General features: G+C 44.3%; 1 protein-coding gene across 3 annotated transcripts in view; it reads left to right on the plus strand.

The window, feature by feature from the left end:
• The window catches only part of Exoc6b (exocyst complex component 6B), a 446,009-nt gene extending 422,239 nt beyond the window's left edge, over window positions 1-23,770 (plus strand). Inside the window, exons 21-23 of one of the 3 annotated variants that reach the window (XM_032906207.1) lie at window positions 16,651-16,763; window positions 17,718-17,729; window positions 20,694-23,770. In XM_032906207.1, coding sequence (XP_032762098.1) covers window positions 16,651-16,763; window positions 17,718-17,729; window positions 20,694-20,820 — 252 coding nt within the window. In that variant the 3' untranslated portion in view covers window positions 20,821-23,770. Of the gene's footprint in view, window positions 1-16,650; window positions 16,764-17,717; window positions 17,730-20,693 lie in introns of those variants that run through there. The other 2 variants (XM_032906208.1, XM_032906209.1) reach the window with 2 other exon arrangements.
• Window positions 23,771-24,065: the final 295 nt, after the last annotated feature.

Raw genomic sequence — 24,065 nt, forward strand, 5'->3', positions numbered from 1 at the left:
TTTAAACTCCCCCACTGTTCCAAACCCATTGCTCTCTTCCTCTCCCAAAGAAGAAAGGAAAGCAAGCCACAATAATACTTCTGTAAATTTATGGCCACTCTGTAATGTTTAATCACAGCTACGTGACTGGGGCCTTCAGAGCAGGCGTACAAGTTCAGCGCAAGGTGAATCTTGTGTGAGATAATCTGAAAGTTCATTCAGAGGTGAGGGCAGCAGCCTCTAGCAGACATCGAGGTTAACAGGAGGTCACCTGCTCCCCCCGCCCCCCCCTTCTGGCCTTCTCTTCTACAATGTGTAAACAAAAGGGAAATGTAACTTCCAATGAACCTGGCATATGTTGTGCTCACACTAATCTTGGCCTGGCCAACTGTAAACTGTCCAATCTCCTGTGGCTGAGCCTTTCCACCCATTATTTGCCTGTTAGAGATGAAGAACCACTACAAAAGATTGGAGACCAGCGCCACATGAGCCAGATCCTGGAACTAACCTTGGGAAAGCAGGGTTAGCACGAGAGGTGAAAGATGTTTGCTGCCAGGCACTCAGAGCTGGGCCAGGACACTAACCTTCTGTGGTACTCTCAATCCCAAGTCAGCAGCCCTCACTGAACTCCTTCACTCCCTACCACAGGGCTAACAAGCAAAGACAAAAATGGGCATGCCCTCAAATTGCTCACAGCTGAGCAGTGAAATTATCTGTGATATAATTGAAACAAGAGGATGGACAGGAGCTGTGCTGACATCAGAAAGAGCTGAGGATAGTGTCTCCTGTGGGACCCTGCCTCAATTGTAGGGCTGTGCTATGGTGTTCAGCCCAGTGCAAATTCATCCACTGGGCTGAACTCTGTAGTTCAACCCACTCCGCCAAGAGAATTTCTAAGAAATATATAGAGGCAGTATTTAATACCCGGGTAGGAGAATGCAATAGCTGACCCTGAACAGCCTAAAGAAAAAATAGGGGTGTAGACAACTCTCACTTCTGCTGGGCCAGAACTATCTATATGGGGAGACTTCTGCTGTACTTCAGGCCTAACTTCTTGCAAGTGGATGCATAATGGGTGCTCCAAGATCTAGACTTGATTAAGGTTCAGCAAATTGTCCTGGGCAAGTATATTATTCAGGGTTTCTATTGCTGTGATGAAACACCATGAAAAAGTGCAAGTTGGGGAGGAAAGGTTTATTTGGCTTACACTTTTACATCATAGTTTATCATCAAAGGAAGTCAGGACAGGAACTCAACAGCGCAGGAATCCTGGAAGCAGGACTGCTGCAGAAGCCACAGAGGGGAGCTGCTTCCTGGCTTGCTTTCCATGGCTTGTTCAGCCTACTTTCTTATAGAACCCAGGACCACCAACCCAGGGATGACACCACCCACATGGACTGGTCCCTCCTCCATTGATCACTGATCAAGAAAATGCCCTACAGCCGCATGTTATGGATGCATTTTCTCAACTGATCTTTCCTTCTTTCAGATAACTCCAGCTTGCATCAAGTTGATATAGAACTAGTTGGCACCGCAAGTATTTATCTTGAGTTAGCCTCTAGAACTCCTTGCCCATTAACAGCTATACAGAAAGCACAGACTTTGATCATTTGACTGTTGCAGGTGGTAAAAGAAGTCAAAAGTACTGAGCATCTAAAAAGGCACACCCTTTAGCTATAAAATCCCCTTGGTATTATGTTTGGTACCTCTTGGGGGGGTCAGAAAGTAGGACAGACAGACAGACAGACAGACAAACAGACAGACACACACACACACACACACACACACACACACACAGTGTCCTAAACTCCCATGGGTCTAGATCTCTGTACAGGTAGAACCAGGGAAAAATGCACTGATAAGAGGATTTTGTAGTCTTCCAAAGGAGACTAGGCCAAAGAAGTAGCTAGTAATTTCAGATCATTGTACCAGCAATGCAGTGGGTCCCAGAGTCTGGAAGAAGGTTTTTCCAGGATCTGACAGGAGAAATGAAAAGAAGTCTTTCTAAATCAGAAAAAGTATAAGTAAGGTGTGGGGATGTCTGCCATCTTCACTGTCTGTGCTGTCGTCTTTGCTGATGTAGGCTGACCTTTGCTAGATGCCAGGCTCTATGGAGCACTTCATCAAGCCCAGTTATTTCCACTTTAAAGAAGTTAGTAATGGATCCCAGAGCATGTGAATTCCGAGAAAGTATTAGAAGCATTAGCTGACTGCAGCCCCTAGGCAGAATGTCAGAGATGGCCTCAGAACAGCTTGCCAGCATCACTGAAGGCATCATAGCCACCTACACACATCAATCTCCAACTCAGTATTGTGAGTCATGTAGGAACAGGACTTTAAAAGCTAGTGCAGAAACTTAGGTAAGGGTGACATCTTCAAGTCAGAAACATGGACTGTCATAATATGGAAAGGACTACTACACAAGGGGACTAGCTAGAATAAGGTAGTCATTTTCCAGTATCACCTTGGTCTGTACTCTGTGTTGACTTTCTTGTAAACATGGGAGAAATCACAGGTAACATATATACTGTTCATCCTTGTACTATCTAAACTGGGGATGCTCCCTTAAAACCCTGTACTGATGGCCTGGCACATGCTAGGTCCTTCCTTGATGGAACTCAATTCCCAGGAACAAGTCATGTAATCTGCAGAGTGTCCAGATGGCTCTGGTCCAAAGAACATGGACGGGATGGGAAAGGGAGTTGTAGCCTGGGTGAGAGCCAGGGGCTTGGTTTGCTGTTACATTGAAGCAGAAGTCAAAGAGCTTCCTGTCCCTGTTAGGTTCACAGAGGGCAGTGGGGCCTTTGATTAATAATGACACCTCTGCGGTGGCCATGCTGACAACTGTGATAGCATTCAAGTATGCTTTCACTTACTGTACCTCTTTTCAGATCCTAGTTTGATGGGGGCAGGTTGTAACAAAAACTCATCAAATTCATGATTCAGAAATCCCTAATGACTTAACTGAACCCCCATAACAGACCATGCTCTGATGAGGAGATAATAAGCACACAGGTAAAATGCTGGATCAAAATCCTCATAACTTCAAAAAGTAAATGCCTACTGCTCTAGCCACCTAAGAAGATATTCAGTTCATGCTTACAGATTTCTCCTCAGACTTCTGAGAACAAGTGATTTAAAGCTCGCTTCTTCTTTCTTCCTATTTCTTCTACCTACCTAGCTCAGTTGCTGGCTAACAGGCACTGTTGCTTCTAGGGGAGTCTCAGAGGCAATATGGTCAAGGAAGGGAGCCCCGAAAGCAGAGCTTTCCCGTCACTCCAACTCGGGCTTCCATTCCTTAGAAGAGTCTCTGAAGATGGGACCAATCCTAAGGATTCTCAAGTGGGAATGTAACCCTCACTTCTTACTTCAGAGGAGGTATTCTTGTGATCATCTTCATTCTGGTCAGCACAGGCTTCCCACTGGGTCTTTATTGTATGTTTCTGTGTGTTCACTTCCAAGGATAGAAGGACCCTTTCAGTCATCTCCCTAAGTTCTAGGTCTGGACTGATACCTGCATTTTCTCTGTGTCACTCACTGTGAATCAAGTGTAATTGCTTACAACACTGGCCTGACATTTTTTACATCATAAATGTGGTGACAGTCTTCTTACCACACTCACCTAACCTGCTGTCTGCCCTGAGTGCCAGCAGACATTAATTACATCCCCTTGCCATTCAGAACACACTTGGGCAACTCTTCACCAAAAACAAGCTGAGAAGCATATTGTAGTATGTTTTGATATTCTTATATTCTAAAGAGTACTAGTAAATAGTTTAAATGAAAAAACAAATTTGAACTGATCAAAATGGATAGGTCTGGAAAATACAAGAAAGGATAGAAAAGTAACTTGTGGAAAGTTACTCACAGTGGTGTGTGTGTCTGTGTATGTCTGTGTGTCTGTGTGTGTGGTGTGTGTGTGGTGTGTGTGTGTCTGTGTGTGAGTGTCTCTGTGTGTATGTGGTGTGTGTGTGTGTCTGTGTGTGTGTCTGTGTGTGTGTGTCTCTCTCTGTCTCTGTGTGTGTCTGTGTGTGTGTCTCTGTCTCTGTCTCTCTCTCTCTTTGTGTGTGTGTGTGTGTGAGAGAGAGAGAGAGAGAGAGAGAGAGAGAGAGAGAGATATGTAAGAATCCATAGCAGATGCCAAGTAGTCATGAGAACATGTGAGGTAAGGGTGTAGAGATGGGTTACTCTCTTTTCCTCAGTGCTTATGTAGAACAGACATAACTATTGGCATTTAATTATTCTCTAAGAGCAACATGGATTTTGTGCACTTTTTGTAGTTTGGGGTTTGTGTAGTCCATGTTGGCTTTGAACTAAAAACCACAAATGTTAGTATTACAGGCATGTGCCTCAACACTCAGCATACTTACTTATTACTTAATTTTAAAACAGGAAGTAAAATTCCCTGTCATTCTCTGTCACCTCTCTAGGTATCTGATATAGCTATATAGAGAATAGAAAGGGCCATCCAGAGACTGCCACACATGGGATCCATCCCACATGCAGTCACCAAACCCAGTCACTATTGGGGATGCCAAGAGGTGCATGCTGACAGGAGCCTGATATAGCTGTCTCCTGAGAGGCTCTGCCAGAGCCTGACAAATACAGAGGCAGATGCTCTCAGCAAACCATTGGACTGAGAATAGGGTCCCCAATGGAGGAGTTAGAGAAAGGACTGAGATAGCTGAGGGAGTTTGCAACCCCATTGGAAGAAGAACAATACCAACCAACCAGACCCCTTAGAGCTCCCAGGGGCTAAACCATCAACCAAAGAGTATACATGGAGAGACCCATGGCTCTAGCCACATGTGTAGCAGAGGGTGGCCTTGTTGGACATCAATGGAAGGAAAGGCCCTTGGTCCTTTGAAGGCTTGATGTCCTAGTATAGGGGAATGCCAGGGCAGAGAGGCAAGAGGGAGAGGGTGGGTGGGTTGGGGAGCACCCTCATGGAGGCAGGGGTGGGGGAATTAGATAGGGTGTTTCCGGAGGGGAATATGGGAAGGGGGGATAATATTTGAAATGTAGATAAAGAAAATATCCAATAAAAATGAAAAAAAAAAGCTAGATAGATATCATGTTCTTAAGTATTTCAGTTCTCTACCAGTCGTTTAAGTTGTATTCTTAGACAAAAAAGGTTAAACAAAATCAGGACTTGGGCTCTGGTTGTGGCCCAGTCATGGTGACTCTGGCCCTTAGTCCCTTCCATCCTGAAGGAAAGGAAGAGAAAGAATGGCACACTTCTTGTAGCTCCTCACAAGCAGCATCCCTGCTACATAGGAGAACTATGCTATTGCAGCCATCTGTTTCCTAGAAAGGCTTATTGGTTTTAGAATCTTAGAGCTGGAAGAGAGTCTATGTTCTTTGTCAATGAAAGTAGGCTCTAGAAGAGCCCTCATGAGCAAGGGTACTTGCAAGAAATAGGCCCAGGGCTACAGTGCTGGTCGTCTGCCTTCTACATTACAGTCAGAAGCTATGGGATGATGTCTAAAGCTAGCAAAGGAAGATGTCCAGAGAAGGTTGATATCCAAGAGAGCAGTAGTGTGGCACAAACAGAGAACATCCTGAGTGTTCCAAGCATGGCAGACAAAATTCTCAGAGGACAATTTGGAGAAATGATGTGATCATTTCTGGCATGAGGACAGTTTTCAAAAGAGATTCTTAGAAATAAAGGAAGGACAGTTATGATGATAGGGGAAGAGGCCATTTGTCCCACAAAGAAGATAATTCCAAAGACATCATTCTGTGAGACTACCATTGGTCACTGAATCTGCCACACAGTCCTGCCCTCACCTATGAGAATTCAGTGAACAAGGACAGAAAGAGAATCAAAGGTGTTTCTCCTCACTTCCTCCACCCTCCCACACACATGTACATGTTTCATATGTGCATGTACACAGATACACACATTGCTGAAGAGTCTTTCAGAAAATTGGACCACTTGGCCAAGGTATTTTGTAAACACTGACCTACTAGGTATGCTGTGTGCGCTGCCTTTGAGCTACTTGGGGGTGAATATAGTGCTGAGCGAAGTTATATAGAAATCTAACCATCTAAGTCAATTAGGTGCCCAGCAGAGTCTTTGGAAGATTCCTGCCTCCCCTGGGGATGGCTCATACAGCTGCCTTTTTGTTACTAAGCCTCAGTTAACTAAGGCTTACTAGCTAGATTAGGGAAGGACCCTTGGCTCTACAGTTTACACTCACCCCATCCCCTGCACTCTCCACATGTGGGCTTCCATTGTTTCCTGGGGCTTCACTGCTCTGCTCTAGGCACCTATCAAATCCCAGCTCTTGCAGAGACTGGGCAAGTCAGGTGTCTGTCCAGCTCTTAGCACATTCTAGAAGCCTGCATAGTATCAAGAGTTAAATACATACTTCCCTCACTAATATGTGTAGCCATCTGGTTCCTTTGTTGTTAACTAGTGAGTTACACTATGTGCTAGCCATATCTGAAGCAAAAGATGGACAGAAAGAACTCAGGGGTTATTGTCTACTTTTCCGGAAAGTAGAACAACTGCAAACAGTTATGGGACAGGGAGGAACCTTAGCCATTGTTATCTTTTTCCTCCCAGACGTTAGTTGCATTATAAAAGGGTGTCACTTGGAGTTAGAAACTTTTAAATTAAAGATGACACCCTCTTGTTTACTAAATTAATGATCTTGGGTGGGTCACTTAACTCTCTTATTGACATCTATAAAACGGGTCATTGCTGACTTCCATAGAATTGTGGAAGACTCTAGTAAACTCATCTATGTAAACACGTACCACTGCACCAATGCTCCATAGGATCTTGGTAGACAGGCAGAACCTTCTCGCTGCTGATGGTCTAAGTAGACATAGCCTGAGAAGTCTTGTGCTGAATAGTCCTTGGCAGCAGGGTTGAGAAGCAATGTAGGGAGTACCACTAACTAATCTTGGACATCGGCAGCCCAGCAGGTGGGTAGGAGGAAAGAGCTGGTACTCTTAACACTCAATATTTAGCCTTGCAGAGCTAGGCATGAGAAGGTACTTGGTGATACTGTCCCCTCTCTGGGTTATGTTGTTGAAACTGTTCAGAAGTTCTACATCGATGACCCAAAAAGGATTAGGGAGGAGGTGTGTCACCAGGGCTGGGCTTCAAGATTTCAAAATCCAATTAGCTTGCCCTCTTTCTGCTCATGTTTGTGAGCAAGATGTAAGCTCTCATTTGCTGCTCCTGCACCATGTGTCTGCTTCATTGCTCCCCACCATGATGGCCATAGACTCACCCTCTGAACTATAATCCCCAATAGACTCTTTATAAATTGCCCTTGTCACATTGTCTTATGGTGGCAATAGATAAGAATTAAAACAGCATGAATAATATAGCACTCATGTGAAGGGCAGAGGACAACTTTGGGTGTCAGTTCTTACCTTGTTTAGAAAGGGTCTCTTGTTGCTCATTAATGTGCATCAAGTTTCTAGGTATTCTCCTTTCTGCACCTCCTATTTCAGTGTTCCCAGCTTTTATATGGGTTGTAAGGACCATATAAAACTCAGGTCTTCATATTTGAATGGCAAGATTTTTACCACTGAATTATCACCCCACCTCATCAATCCATATTTAGTCCTTCACAGGTTTCATTTCTGTTTACTAAACGGCAGTGATGCCTGTGACTTTTGGTTTTCCTGAGCATTAAATGACATAAGTAAGCAAGATACATACCTAGCATCTGCCCTGTGATAGATGTTCCCATTAGCTGGTCTCTCTGCTCCTCCTACTTCTGCTCTTGGCTTCTATTAGTCAGTTTGCTTGCAATTCCCTGTTTCCTTCCCTTTGTTCCAACAGAATGGAATTGTCAATCTTTTGAATTCTCATTCTTCCTCACTGAGAATTTCACAAATAAAACTTGATGTCTGGGTGTCATCTTTGATTCTCAAGGGCAGGTGCTAGGCTAGTTAGAACTTTTTAGCAAGGTGTTTTATCACCTGTTTCCAAAGTGAACTTGAGGGAAATATGAACACACACATATAATTAAATTATATTTAATTTAAAATAATAATTAGGACTAAAATATAATTAGCAACTATAATTAAAAGGAAGAGAAAATGTCTTAACTCTGTAAGGATAACATTCTAGTGTTCCCAGGAAGTAATGCTAATATACTGCAGGTGTGAGGGGAAGATTCCTTATGAAACTGGAGTTTTCTGAGTAGAGACAAAGCATCTCTTGGTTCTTTAATCAGTCTATTGATTAGTTCCAAATTATGGCAGTGGAATTCCAAATTCAGTTTTATTCAGCTCTATCTCCTCAAATGAGGAAACAAAGGGTTCAGGAAGTTAGCAGTCACTCACTAGCCTTCTGGCCAGAACCAACTGTATTTCCTGGGCTATATTTATTCTCAGCTTACCAGTGTGTAAGAGCATTCTCTACTTTACTATCTTTTAGTGTTAGGCATGCTTTCTTAGGCCTAGAGAAAGTGCCTGGGCTGGGATTTGTAATTGTGACCCACAGAAGGTTTACAGCTTTTCCTTAATTTACATGTCTATGAAAAGGACCAAAAACATTCAAATGACTTTGTGATAGTTTCCTTGCTTCTTTTCTTTTGTTTCTTGACAGAGTCTTATTATGTAACCCAGCCTGTCCTGTAACTCAGTGTGTAGCCCATACTAGTCTTGAAATCATGATGCCCCCCTCCTTAGCCACCAAAGTGTTGAGATTGCAGGTTGCTCCAAAATACTTGGTTATGATAGTTTTCCTTGCATATTCAGCCAGTTTCTCCAGACTTGTCACTGAGAACCACCATTGGTAAAATAAAATTCAAAGATTCACCCTTCATGTATATTTATGACAATTTATTAATCAACTATAAATACTAGTAAATAAAAAATATATTCCAATCCATATCTTATTCCCCTCTACAGTTTGGTATAGAGCACTATCATCGCCTTTACAGACCTCTGTGTATGTGTGCATACATGTACATGTGTGTGTGCACATTTATTTGCATATGGATACTTGCTAGTTAATATTTCAAGGCATGTATTTTTATATAGGCTAAGAAAAGTTCATTACTCATAGCTCATATTTTAACTATATTTTCTGATCATTTCAATTTTAAGGGCTGATTGGCATATCCAGTGGATTTCCTGTCTAAAGGGGGTGCTACAGTTTGCACTGTGGTTTGAACTGTTGAGTGCTGCCATTGTTCTGATGCTTGCTTACACTTACACTGTTGAAACCACCATCTGCCTATGGTTCCTTTGCAGAGATGCTCCTAAACCTTTTGGCTGGGGAATGTGTGTAAGTTCAGTTAACAACTCTATTAGAGTCCCTAACCCAAACAATAGTATACTGGAAAGGCCCTGCCTTTGTTCCCTCCACAAAATGGATGCTGTAGTTAGTAAGACACAGCCACTGAGCAGCATCACAAGGAGTATTCTAGGTCCCCCCAGAAGCTGATGCAGGCCCCAGCTGGAGACAACTGTGGGGGACACTTTCAGTCTTGCTCTGCCAAGATAGCCTTAAAAGGGAAAGGCTTAGACAGGCAACCTAGAAACATTTATCATTGAAATAAATAAATGTTTCTGGACATATTGTTTTCTTTCGGGAGAAAATGCTGTTGCTACCTAGACAGAGCTTCCTGATGCCAACATCCGAGTGGTAGGGTTATGGGACCAGTAAGAAAGCAGCCACACACCCATGACTATCTTTTTCCCCTGAGGAGGAAAGGAGGTGGGGGAGACCCTCCTAGAAGCTCCTGGAGCCAGCCTGCAGCATGACCATTGTTGTAAGGTTTGAGTAGAGATCGAGAGAGCCCTGGAGGGTTCTCTAGTCCCAGTTTTATCACCCATGGAAAATCCAGAAGCCTCCTCTGGGTTGCTGTGAGCCCCTGTGTATTGTCCGTCTTTGTGCCTCCTGGGCTTCTGTTTCTGTAGTAAGCTTGCAGCTACCTAGTTGTGCACGATGATACAAGCAGAGAGAGGCAGGGGAGAGGGGGCAGCCAGCCTGCCAGCCTTAATTCAAGCATCAGGAGGGAACCAGAGATCTGTCTAAACTAGATAGGAAATGCTTTAGAAAAACTCCTTACTTAGTATCCAAGTCTCCATGTTGCCCAGGCCATAGGACCATTAGCGATGTCTTTTAGCCCTTCTCACACATGTTCATTAAATTGCCTCTCTTCCTGCTCTGCCTCTTAACCAGCAGCCCAAATTTCTCCTCCTTTCTCTGCAGATGCTCCTGTATCTTGAGGGGCTTGCCCAAACAGAAAATCTCTTCAAGCACTCTCTCTCCTAAAGGAATTCTGGTGCCCATTGTTAAAATAATGAAATTCTTACCTGCTCCTTATGATTAAGTGTCCTGTCTTCTTTTCTTTAATTTAATAGATATGAGAAATGTCACATGTTGAAAGACAACACACACACACACACACACACACACACACACACACACACACACACACACACTGCCCTTCTTGACTTGGATCTAAAGCTAGACTTCTGAAAAGCCCAAGAGTACAACTTTAGGCTTTCCTGGCATGTGGTAGTGTTTGTCATAGCTACTGGCTTCAGCTATTACTACACAAAAACAGCCATAGATAAAATGTTAGCTAGTAAACACAGCTCTGTTCCAATAAAACTTTATTTTTTAAAAAGGGGGTGGAGGTAGTGATTACAGTTCCCCCATCTGCCCTAGAAAATAGCAGAGAGTAGAGAGGCTGCCAGCTGAAACGCAGTGCCTTTAACATCATGGCCATCTGTCCCTTGCTTTCTTTCTCCTGGTTATTTCCAAAGTACTCTTAAGCAACAGCCTTGTCAGTTTTCTTGCCTGGCATCCCCTCACCCCTGCCAATCCCCACATGTCTGGCTCAGGCCTTGAAGCCCTTCTTGTGAACTGTGTCATAAAGTATCTTGTGTCCATCACTCTGTATCTGCTCACTTACCAGCCTCAATTCAAGACTAGACATGGCATCTCATATCTCTCCCCTGTGCAGGAGTGCCTGCTACATTGTTGGCAGTGTGTTTGTTAAAGTCATTCATTCCTCTTCTGACATTTGCCCAGATGTCTGTATCAGGAAACATTTCTGAGGTCATGCAGGAGGCAAGCCAAAGCTGTTCTTTGAATTGTATGGCTAAGGGCATGGGGTCAGGGGAAATCCTGGCAATAAACACAGATGGGTCATGGTCAGGTCTGCTGTTCAGCAGTTTCTTTGCAGTCTTTTTCTTGGTCTGTCCTCAGATGTTGATAGAAGCTTTCTCTGTGGTCAGACTCTTCAGTTGGGGAACCCTGAGCCTGCATTTGTTCTTACTATGCCCTGCTGCCTCCTGAAAAGTAATAGATTATGAAAAATGTCTTATGATGATGTGGTGAGTTTTATCCTGTTAGGTTGTCAGTGAGCAAGGAACTCCTGCCTAGTGTTGTAGTGGTCCTGCTCCTTTCTGTGATGAAACTGTACTTAGAGAAGATAAAGCATATTTAGAATGTTGTGGGATTATATAAGTATCTTGGACAGACATGCTATCATTACATGTTTAGCATGAAGAATTCTTTTGGATGTTTATAAGGTACACACTCAAGTTTTCCTTTCAGCTCAAGGATATTGCTGCTTTCAGAGCAGTTTTTGCAGAAATCAGTAGGCCTGATTAAGAGAAAACTTGTCAATAAATCAAGCTTATGGGAAGCAGGGTGGGCTCCTGTCAAGGTGTCCATCGCTGTGTACCTTTGTCCCTGCCATTCTTTGTTCTTTGTGGAATCTTTTCAGCATGCTAGAAGGAGGAGGTTTTACCAACTTGAGGTTGGGCCAATGCTATCTAGTGGAGCCTGTGCAACTATGACCAGCATCCTCTTCTGTGGTGCTTACGGGTACCTTCCCTTGGAACCCTGAAGTCAGATAGCCAAGGCTGAGCTCCTTCCCAATATGGCTGCATCCCTTCAGTTTGATGCTTCCTTTGTCCTCAGGTAGTCTTCCCCTAGTGCCACCTGGAAGGACCCTAGCTTGGTCCACTTTATCAAATTGGTTTGGGAAAACAAATTGTAAGTTTGGCCCATCATCTACTCAGTATTGTTGCTACAAAATGTCAGCTCACCTATTGTAATTCCTTTTAATATGTGTTTATTCAGGCCTCACTAGGAGTCTAGAAGTATATTGTTCAGTGCTGAGGAGAAGTCTGGAGATATATGTCATGTTTTACCCTTGGGGAGCTGCTACTCTACTTATGACAAAAGACCTCACAAAAATAGCCTAAGGAAGATACAGGTGCATTTTATTGTCTCCCCTGGTCTTTCATTGCTTAAAAATGACTTCTAGTTTATTTAAACACACACACACACACACACACACACACACACACACACACACAGTTTATATACTAAATCATTGATTAAGGAAAAGCTTCTAGATGTTAAGTTCAAATATAATTCCATAGGAGGAAAAGTACAGGAGAACAGCCATGGTGCACCCTTCTTATCAGAAAAAGGAAAGTAGGAGAAAATATATCTACTTGCTCTTGGCTTATGATTTGAGAGAACACTCCTTTGTGGCAGAGAAGGTGTGATAAGAATGGCTCTAGTATTGTAATGATCGTGAGGCAGCTAGTCACACTGACCCAGTCAGGAAGCAGAGATGATGGCGCTCATCATGCTTTTTCCCGTCTTCCCCTTCGGTTCATTGTGTGTATCCACCTACACGTGTGCCATGTCTTCTGTGCTGAGTTAAACCACTCTGGAAATACACTACAGACACAGCAAGGTGATTCTTAATCCAGTCAAACTGACAGTTGAAGACTATTAGCATCACATTCTGGGAGAGGAAGTTCATAGCTGAAGAATTAGCTAGGAAGGCAGAAAGCGTCCAACAATCCTCTTTTCCCCATGAATCGGCAATCTCTGAATGGCACAGTAACTAGCTGGAGTCCAGAGGGTCACAGGCTGTACCCTCTACCAGGCTTGCTGTATAGTTTTTTCTGCCCAAGAGGTAGACAGGTACCCAGAGAGCTTGGATCAATACTAGATTGTAAAGTTTTCTTGGGATTGCCATCTTCAGCCACAGCAAGTCGTCTACCAGAATTATTGATCTTTCATGCTGAAGATGTGTGTGCACTAGTCACACTACACAGGTCAACAGGTCCTGCATTATCTTTACACCATCTCACTCCATGTTCTTTCCTGGAGCTTTACCTTTGTCCTGCTCTTGAAACCCACTTTTTCTCTGTCTACGTAGCTACACCTGGAAAAAGATTTTGCTTTTGATTGCCTTTGGATTTTTCTAGTCTCTCAGCTACAAATACAAAACAGAAAGTCTTTAAGTTTGGCCTAGCTTCAGAGGAGCTCCTAACTCTGAAATAGAGTCAGTGAAGATTTAAAAACAAAGAAAGAAACAGCTACAGCCTCTTTGAGAATGCAGGCCATGAAGCCATCTCCAACTCTTATACCTTATGATTGTTAAATATTGCTTGTCCTCTGCCTCTCTCTTTCTCCCTGCCATCCTGAAATCAGAATCACAACTTGATATTAAACAAGAGGAAGGCTCAAAGTAATGGAGAAATATGGTGTTCAGCAAAGCAAGTTCTCCACTTAGTGTAGCCTTTCAACACGGGTCTCTTCTAATATGCATATATGTACATCCACATATGTTCATATTTCTGTATACTAAATAGTTGTTATTTGATTTATTATGTTAATTTGTATAGCTTATAAAATATCACAACCTGCTACTTAGTTTAATTCTCCTGTTCTGAATGAATATCATAAACAAATTATCTCTGTTTGAGATCAAAGTACCATTAATGACTGGTTGAGTTCTCCTTTGATCAAATTATCTCTAATCTTATCACCATGTCCTACTCCAGAAATATTGGTACTTAATCACCCAGCTTGGCAGTGAAATGCTCCCCAAACATTCTATGTTATCTGTCAACTCTTAAAACAAACAAACAAACAAAACAACAAAAAACAAAAACCTCACAGTGTTTGTATGCTAAATCATTGGATAAAGAAAAGCTTTAGATATTGAGTTCAAATATAGGAGGAAAAGTGCAGGAGGATACCTATGAAGGTGTGCCCTCCATATTAGAAAAAGGAAAGCATGAGAAAATACATCTGCTTGTTTGTCCAAAAGAAACAGAAGCACAATAACACTAGCTGGGCTATCTGCAGAGGGGGATGGAAAAGGTGCTGAGGGGAGAGTGGGAAAGCCTTCACTAAAAGCTACAGCTGGGGCAACAGACACAAAATGATCACTGTTGTGGGTTGTAAGTGTGAGCAGACATGCCTCGCTCCTGTGCTTCCTACATGGCTTTCACTTTAGAGCTACAGCTTCGTTTCATGTGCCACATAGTGAACATTCAAAGTTAAGCAGAATGTAAGTGAGTGTAAGAAGTGGCAAGAAGAAGGACAACACAGATGAAAATCATCACAGCACATGCTGGAAGGAAAAGCTTATCTCAGCGACAGCAAACCACCAAGGGCTAAAACAGGGGCCATGTCCAAGCTCTGAGTTCTAGTTGGTAACCTCGTGCCCGACAATGGTGTGTGTTAGCAACTCTGAAACACTTTATGCTGGAATGGAAGGAATAAGTCAACTACTGTAATGACCACCAGGCTTCTCCCTGTAGAAAAAGAAGTAATCAGGAAAGGGGGGCAAGACCTGAATGAATCTGAGTTATATATTAGACTTGGGGGCCTCAGTATGGACTTGTGGCCTTGCGACATATGCACCCATGGGTAAAGCAGTACAGGTACACACATGCTTACTTTAGCTCTGTCTGCTGAAGAGGCTTTAGTAAAGCGTTGCCCAGCAGAAACAAGTGTACCCTGTGCAGATCTTGGCTTCTAAATACCATTTTTCCCAAGAAAGCACCAAAGCACCTCAGACAAGAGATTTTTAAAGTCTGGGGCAATGAAAGCTTGGAACATCTTGGAGAACCTGAAAGGAAGTATTCAAAATAGAAAAGAGGCAGGCCCAAAATATAGAGAGCAACACCAAAGAACCCCTAGTAGCTAAAGGTGGAGCAACAGACAACAAAGTAATGACTTAATGGATTATGTCCTGCCATAGTAAGTACCCAGAAGGTCACACTGATATGTGTGATTAGATAAACACTAGGAAGAAACAATGCTTTTTCTCACAGAAGATTTGGGATTAATAGTGTGAAAGGGAGTGGAACAAGTAGAAAGTCCTATGAGCAGACACTACAATAGATACAGAAAAATCTGTTCAACAATGACAGGCCAAAGCCTGGGCAGAACCAGAAGGTTTACATAGTTTGGAGTGATATCTCCCTCAAGAAATCTGTTAATTATAAAGAGAGAAGTAATGAGACTACCATTGAGATACCTTTCACCTTTGTATGACCTGAACCAAGCAGTCAAGGTTAAGATTAACATCACTGGTAAGAAGAGACATGAGAATCAGATCTGTCTGATTTGCTGCATCAAAAACAATGGAATAGGGTTCAGCTACGTAGGGAAAGCTGCCTGCCTGATAAACTGAGTTGGGACTACAGAACCTGTATGGTGGAAGAAGAAAACTAAGTCTCACAAGTTGTTCTCTGACTTTCACACAGTGCCTGGCATGTTCATACACAAAATAAACAAATGCAAATTTTTTAAAAATAACACAATAAAAATTCTGTAGTAGTTTTGGAAAAAACAAAAAACAAAACGTATAACTCAGTCCAGGATATAGCCCCCAGAGGAAGACATGGTGTCACTTGTGTGGAATTCTCATTGGAATATGTATTGTAGATCTGAGAGGGTATCAGACAAAACAAAGATGCAGGAACAGTGGAGACGAGGGACTACATTCTTCAAAAATGTCAGTATCATGTAAGGAAAGGGCCGTGGGAAAAGTCCAGATGAAGGTCAACTGAAGAGATGTTAGGTAATGTGCCACCTGATCCTAGACTGTTGAGGACAGTGGGTCAACAGCAGTAAGGCAAGTCTAAAAAGTGAGAACATGGGGAATGCCAGTGCTGACTGACTGTGGTTGCATTGTAGCCCTGAGTTGCACCCCCTCATTTGCTCATCGTTGGATTCTGAGCTCTTTAAGTAGAGCTTGGTATGCAGAAAACTCATGATAAGCATTTTTCAGATTAGCAAGTGGATGAGTACTATGGGTCCTGCCTCTGAGATCAGTTCAGAATAGTTTCTCCTCAGGCTGGCCTTTGAGGCTCACTGCTCGTATGGAGTCTCAGCAATGGCCTTGTGCGTATGGTGGAAGCTGCTCTACCATCTGACGTGTACTTAGTTGTGCGTATGGTGGAAGCTGCTCTACCATCTGACGTGTACTTAGTTGTGCGTATGGTGGAAGCTGCTCTACCATCTGACGTGTACTTAGTTGTGCGTATGGTGGAAACTGCTCTACCATCTGACGTGTACTTAGTTGTGCATATGGTGGAAGCTGCTCTACCATCTGACGTGTACTTAGTTGTGCGTATGGTGGAAGCTGCTCTACCATCTGACGTGTACTTAGTTGTGTGTATGGTGGAAGCTGCTCTACCATCTGACGTGTACTTAGTTGTGTGTATGGTGGAAACTGCTCTACCATCTGACGTGTACTTAGTTGTAGTGTGGCTGTTCTTGCCTTTGTAACATGTTCATTTCTCTATCTCAGGAGTTAGCTGGTAGTAAAGAATAATGGATTTTCTGGGGTCCTGATTTCCCTTGTCTGTTTATTTATTAACCCTTGTTATGGGGGTTGGGGTGTTTTTCAGCTATTGGACCTCTTTATTCAGTGGGATTGGTCCACATACCTTGCCGACTATGGACAACCCAACTGCAAGTACCTCCGGGTGAACCCTGTGACAGCTCTGACCCTGCTTGAGAAGTGAGTACCCAGTCCTGTGCTCTGTATGGGAGGTGGGCAGGGAGTAAGGGTGGTATACAAGACCATTTTCCTGTTTCCAGTGCTGTCAGCCATCTTGACCATTGTACTTGGCAGTCAGTCATAATTCTTAACTCTAGCAAGTTATAAGTACAGATCAGAATGGGATTCTATATTGCCTTGTAGCCTAATTAGACAAAGTGTCTCTACCTAAGGATTACGAGATAGTATGATGACTTAGTTTCGGCTCAGACCAACATGATAAACAGAGGAGCATGTTTTAGCCCCTGGGGTTTAATGTGTGGAACTGAGTGCCTCAGAAATGTGGTTTCGGGGTTGGGGATTTAGCTCAGTGGTAGAGTGCTTGCCTAGCAAGCGCAAGGCCCTGGGTTCGGTCCCCAGCTCCGGAAAAAAAAAAAAAAAAAGAATATTATACAAAAATATTAAAAAAAAAAAAAAGATGTGGTTTCACTGAACTAGGTTATGCAGCACCAAACATCTTAAAGCTGGCCAACGTGTCATCCAGGTGTCAGTGGTACATACTGCAACCTGGTTCTGCTTGAGAACTTCCAGGCCAGAAACCAAGACCCATGTCAGAGCTTTTTAAAGCAAATTAGACTGACTTGTCTCAAGATACATACCTGGATCAAGGCAGTGAAGAAAGTCCACATGTATGGACAGCCACTCATGCTCCAATGTTTCATGCTTTCTAGCCCTAGAAAGACAAGGGCTAGAGTCCAGGTCAGAATAGAGCGTTAGAAAAAATAAAAGTATCAAGGTATATCTTTCTTTCTAGGGGTGGGGGATTGGAGAATGCACCAGATGTAAGGGGAAGCAAAGACTAGGCAAGAGTAGGATGTTGGGCTCTGTGTTTAAAGCCAAGCGATATGCTGAGAACTGATGTTTTCATGTTAACTTTCTCCCATGGTTCTCTCTCCTGATGATTTTCTTCTCTAGGATATCTAGAGAGTAAGTATATTATTCACTTAGGAATTTTCCATCAATTTGAGGCAAGTCCTTACCATTCTTCCCATTTCCCATTAGTGATGCCAATAACTAAACTAAAATCCTGATCCTGTGAGTGGTCTCCACCCTGACAAACTAATCTTCTAAACTAGCCTGGTGCCACCCAATAGGCACTATCCCTTTCATTGTCTCTTACAGACCTTTGGTTTACCCATTCATCTGGGGGTGGGAGTAATGGCAGGGACTTTTCCATCAGCTCTAGGGAAAGGATCTCTTCCATTCAGCTTCCTGACATGCTTGGTATGCTTATTGGCTCAGAGTCTGAAGTTCAGCTCTGACAGAAGAGCTCCTAGGTAAATCCCAGCTCCTGGAAACAAGGCTTGTGGCTTCAGGGTCTAGAACCCATATATCACATGAAGAGTCCTCAACAGAGGCAAATCTTGTCCAATGCTTGAGATGATACTTAGTCACTTCTCTTGGGGTCCTGTACTCTTCCCTAGGTATAGCAATTGGTGATGTCTTGCTATTCTCACCTAGCATGCAACAAAGCTGTTGCTAAGCCCTAGCCATCACTAGACTTGAAATCTTTACTCCCAATATTGGAAGGGAAAGGCTTCTCAGGTCACTTATCAACACCTTCCAGCGTCAGATGAGTTCCTTCTGTCCTCTGGCCTGATCCTGCTGCCCCAGAGGCTGCCACTCTCCATGCCTCTCTTTCCAAATTCAGCTCTTCCTAGTGAAGCAAGACAGAAGAACCCATATCACTGCAGTACTATCTAGGAAAAGACAAAGCTCCTGTGTCACTAACAAGTGGACTGCCTAAAGGAGGAGAGAATGCTAGACTTCCAGGAGATAGGGAAGGAGAGGAGTCACTTTAAGTTTTGCACATTCCTGGGTACAAACCATCATGCGACTGTCAGCTTTCAGAGCACCTGAGAGTATGATTCCAACCAAAGGCTCCAGTGGCAAGAACGTCTTGCCTCTTGGCTCTTCTTTCTCCTGTAGAGTACAGGATCCTCCCCTTGGAGCTGCAGACCACCTCTGGACATATATTTCTGAACTGCTACAGGAAATTATAACATCAGTCAAGCCAAATGTCCTGCAAATGTAGAAAGGGCTTCTCTGTTTCCTCTTTCCTGTTGGTTTTATGTTGTTTGGATTTATAGCTTATTCAGCAAAAGGAAGAGGAGTCCTTCAGAATAATGTAAAACCCTGCCAGTTTCACAAACATAATTGTGCAACTAGTGTTTAAAATAGCAAAATGTGCTCACCAGGGCCCTAAGGGCCATTGTGCCTTCTTTCCAACCCAGTCAGGTCATCTGCCCTCCTTCCAGGCCTAGAGCAGGCTTCCACATATGGGCAGGAACTGAATGCTAGATGGAAAACTCCAGCCTGAAAGAATTACTCGAGCTTAGACTAGGGAGAAAAGTCACAGTTAGCTTTGGCTGTCACTGTCAGAGAGTGAACTGGCTGTGTTTCCTTGTCATTCACAATGCCCTTATGGACTGTATGCATTCCAGTGGGTGTATAAACATAGATGAACACACACTGGGCCTGGTATATACCATCTATACAAGATGTAAGTTGCATCTGTGGGATCCCTATCTTTTGATTCATGGTCTCCAACTATATCCCTCTTCAAAAAAGCTGCCCACAAAGCAGGGGAAAAGGTCCAAGATTGGCCAAAGACCTTTGGGAAGTATGCCAGAGAGTAACTTTGACCTTCTGGCTTTTCTCCAGGTAGCCCTAAGAACAGGGGAGTCAGAGAGCTCGTTCAGTTCTAAGAACAAAGGTGCCAGCCAACTTACCTCACTTATGAGCTGCAGATCAGGGTGCAGAGGCTAGGCCAGAGTAAGTCACAGCAATGGACGCCATGGATTAGAGGCCCCCTTCAGAGAACAGCATAGTCCCAGGCTCTGCCAGGGTACCTTGGCTGAACCTAGAGACTGCAGTAACAGCAGTCTCGTCTTACTTTCTTTAACCCTGCCATCCCAGGAGGGCCATCCACATGACAGAGCCATCTTAATTATTTCTGCTCCATGAATGTCACCTGCAGAGCTTTAGCAGGACCGAAACAAAGATCTGAGATTATGTAGGACCCTTGAGAACCTGCTTCCCTCAGCACTACTCACCGGCCACTGTACTACTTTTCATCCACAATCCTGAGACTAATCAAGAGACCAACACTTCATTTTTTCAGTGACAAGAAAGAGTGACCAGGTAGAATGGGGGCTCAAAGATACACAGTGGCTCTCACAATCTCTTGCACTTAATTGCAAGACAATATTTTCTTTCTTACTTCCAAATTCCATCTCTTAGATCCCAGCAGGCTTATGAAATAAATGTACCCCAGACATTTTTAGGCATCTGCTGGCCATCAGAGTTGTGTCATGTCCCAGATGTTTGTTTATAAAGGTGCTCATCACCAGTGGAAGGGGAAGCCCTTGGTCCTGCCAAGACTGAACCCCCAGTGAACGTGATTGTTGGGGGGAGGGCGGTGACGGGGGTGGGAGGATGGGGAGGGGAACACTGATAGAGAAGGGGAGGGGGAGGGGTTAGGGGGGATGTTGGCCCGGAAACTGGGAAAGGGAATAACAATCAAAATGTAAATAAGAAATACCCAAGTTAATAAAGATGGAAAAAGAAATCCCCAACCATGGCTAAAAAAATAAATAAATAAAAAAAATAAAGGTGCTCATCTGAAGCATAGAGTGGGTCAGGTGGGGGAGAAGTGAGGATAGAGACCTGACCCCTCTAAAGCTAGCTCTTGACCAAAGGCACCTGTTGTCAGGAAGGTGACGGGTATCTGAAGGGCAGGTCCATAATGAGTAGCTGGACAATGGAAATATCCCCAACCTTTCCACGCAGGGTAATGGTTAAGATACATCTTGCCATCATCCTACTTCTGCTTGTTCTTCGTCTGGGACTATCTCAAATACCTTGCCCTTTCTCTCCTTCTCTGTTCAGGATGAAAGACACTAGCCGCAAGAATAACATGTTTGCACAGTTCCGGAAAAATGAGCGAGATAAACAGAAACTGATTGACACTGTGGCCAAGCAGCTCCGAGGACTCATCAGCAGCCACCACTCCTGAATGTTGGCCTTGGACCCACAGAGGCCACTTGCCGTAGCCAGTGGTCCAGGATCTCCCCTGGGCTGGCCCTGCATTTGTGCATTCTTCCTCAAAGAGAGCATATGTATTTTTTTATTAACCCCTGTACAGTATTCACATAACCTTTCCCCATAGTAAGAGAGGCACAAGAATAAGCAAGAACAAGGGCTTAGGGGACGTTACTGCCACACTTTCCTGGGAAAGCTGTACTGTCAGTGCCAACGTGGGGCGGGGGGAACACCTCTTATCCAGCGCTCCATAAATTTAGTGGGTGCCTGGTACGGGGAGTTGAGACGAGAAAGTGAAAGGATGATAATATACATCCTATTTGCTCTCAAGGACTCGCGTACATACATAGTAGAGCCTGGCAGACATGCCTATGTAGTATACCAAAGCCAGGTATATCTATCCGCCTTGTTGGTTGAATTATTGGCTCATGAGAGTGTGGCATGTGGCAAGATGACAGTTTCACTCTGGATCCATAGGTGGCAGTTTCATTAGTGTAGGTCTAACCAAGCCTTGTGGCAGAAAAAGGGTAGTTAGCTGAATAAACACTCGGTCCCATACTGAAAAGGAAGTTGCCCCACTAGATGAGTTATTTTTCTGAATCTTAAAAGTCAAGTTGGGTCAGGACCCCAGTCCCCATGCCATTCATCTCTGTCCCTTCTTTTATGACCGTAGCCCTTGGTTCAGAATGTAAATCTGCAATGGCTTCTGGAGGTCCCTGAGGGAGAGGCTCACACTCCCTCCAGCAGCAGTCTCTTTAAACACTCAGATCCCTGAGGTCTCAGAGTAGCCTCACCATGGGTAGAGCCTCAGGATGTTTGAGATTGCACACCCATGTTTTAATGACAGCCTTACAGCTACCATCTTTAAAGAAAATGTCCCAAGCTCTATACCCTGGGCACAGCCACCATAGGACTGGGTGTTTCTGAGAGTGGATCTGTCACCATGAGGTAGATAGGCTCAGCTGTAGCTAATGGCTTGTTGCCGCTGGCCCAGCTATCATCAACTAAATCACATCAGAGACAAGGCTTGTCTTGCTCAAGCCCAAGGCTCCCATGTTCTGAGCTGCCCCTTAGCCTGGCCTAAGAGTGCTTTCCTGGCATCCTATCTCTAATCTCTGGAGTCGGAGCCAGCCAGATAGACTCCTGAGATCCCGTGAAGGCTTTCCTGGGTTGCCAGAGGGATCTTTGCTCTCAGACACTTCTGGAAGCTGTTAGCTCGACTGCTGCTGAGAGTATAATTGCATCATGGAACACTGACCAAGATGCTACAAAAGTGTTTCCAGCTCCAGTGAGGATTGGAGAGACTGTTCAATCTCCTATTACCTTTGTCAGTCATTGTGCAATTCTGGGACAGCCGTACTTCCATATCTCTTAGCCCATCACAGCCAACCCCATCTTGAACACGCCTTGCCCTTGCCGTAGCAATCTTAAATACCAACAAGAGGAGACCACTACACAGGTACAGCTTTCTAGAACTGGAGAGAACCAGCCACCCAGGTGCTCTGCTTACGCCTTCAAGTCACGTCATCAGGCTACACAATGGCCAAAAGGTTCAGGAAGGGAGTCACAGAATACTCAAAACTTACAAGCCATGGGAGGACATGGGCCTGCGGGAACAAAGACAAGGTGATCTCTCGGAGCCCTCTGTTTATTGAAAAGGGTGAGAAGTAATTCCACAAACCTGAAGTCCAGCTGACTGAGAGGGAAGGAAAGGTCCTCCCTTCACCGGGGCTTGTCAGCCTTCAGTTTAGAGATCTACAGTGGGCTGCCACAGCATTTGTCCTTTGGGGACACTTTTAATCACTCCATCTTGCTGCTTATCTAGTCGCCACCTCTGTCCCAAAGGAACTGTCATAGACAAAATGACTAACATGTGGAGGACCAAGGACTGTCTACCTTCCTCGCCAAAGTCCTGCTGAAGAGGAATCCCATCCAGCCTCAGAGTATGTGAGGACGGCCACCTGCCTCTTCCTGCCTCTGCATCTGCCTGTGCTGTTCTCTAACAAGAGCAGCAGCTACCTCTGAGCTGTGAAAGCCAGGGGCCCACAGTGGCAAGGGAGTTATAAATCGAGGAGGTGGAACTTTTTTTTTCATTTTATTCATAGGCTCAAAACTGAGCTGGCCTTGAAGACTCGAGCACAGTATGTGTGCTGGTAGACCTCAGACTCTGTGACCTTACCTCAGATGCCTGCAGACCACATGCCCTGAAGAGTTTCAGGTGGGGTGAGACACTGCTGCCTGGACATCTGCTGCCTTCCAACCAGATCCATATCCCTGTAGACAGTCTGGTTTGTGAGCCTTGGTCAGACAGTCAGTGGCTCACTTATTGTTTATCATTCACGAGGGAAAAGTAAAATAAAGCTCTCAGTACCATGTAATACTGGTGTGGGTGGAGAAGAGCAGGAACAGCATACAGGAACCCAGAGTCCCTGTTAGCAAAAGCAGTATCTCCCGGTGACTGTCATGCATCTGGCCTGACAGTCCATTTAGCTCCATAGCACCCAGCTCAGCCAGTCCCAAGCCCAAGGGTGGCAGTGGCCAGTTTTCTCCTTAGACCTCTGAGTGCAGGCTTGGAGTGGCTTCACCAAGCCTCCTTCAGACTGCTTTTGCCATGCCCCGCCCTCCGCCCTCCTCTGTTCCTTCTCTTTTATTCATCTGCATTGTAGTCACTCCTCCCTGATATGTTGGAAATAGCCTTTACGTTTTGCACAGTTCCACAGTTGTGGGAGAAATGCAGTGAGATCCATCTGTACCTCCAAAAGGAACCTTTTCCTCTCGCGCTCACTAGGAAAGCAGCTCTGCTGCAGGCTGCTGCATAAGGGGGGACTCCTCTGCGGAAAGAGCATGAGTACCCCCATTCCCCTGTATACCTTCCTCTTTTAACTGCTATTAAATGAGAACCTACATACCTGCTCCAAAGGCCACTGTGTCGTGAGATTTTTCTTCTGATTCCTTTTGCACAATGTGTCTGTGGTTTGTGACCAATACTGGATAGCTGGCAATGTGTCCCCACTGAGCTGACTAAGGAGCAGAGCTGGCAAGAACCTGGTGGGAGGAGGCTGTGTTGTAACCTCAGGTGCTGTTAACATATGTGACTGACCCTGGTAGTGCCGCCAAGAGAAGTATATTAAATCACCTGGTTTATACGGGGTGCTGGGTGAGCTGTTTACCCACTGTGGGGACAGGCTTCAGCCAAGCATGAGCAATGCAGGTTATCCA

This window comes from Rattus rattus, chromosome 6, assembly GCF_011064425.1.
Source record: "Rattus rattus isolate New Zealand chromosome 6, Rrattus_CSIRO_v1, whole genome shotgun sequence".
Taxonomy (NCBI): domain Eukaryota; kingdom Metazoa; phylum Chordata; class Mammalia; order Rodentia; family Muridae; genus Rattus; species Rattus rattus.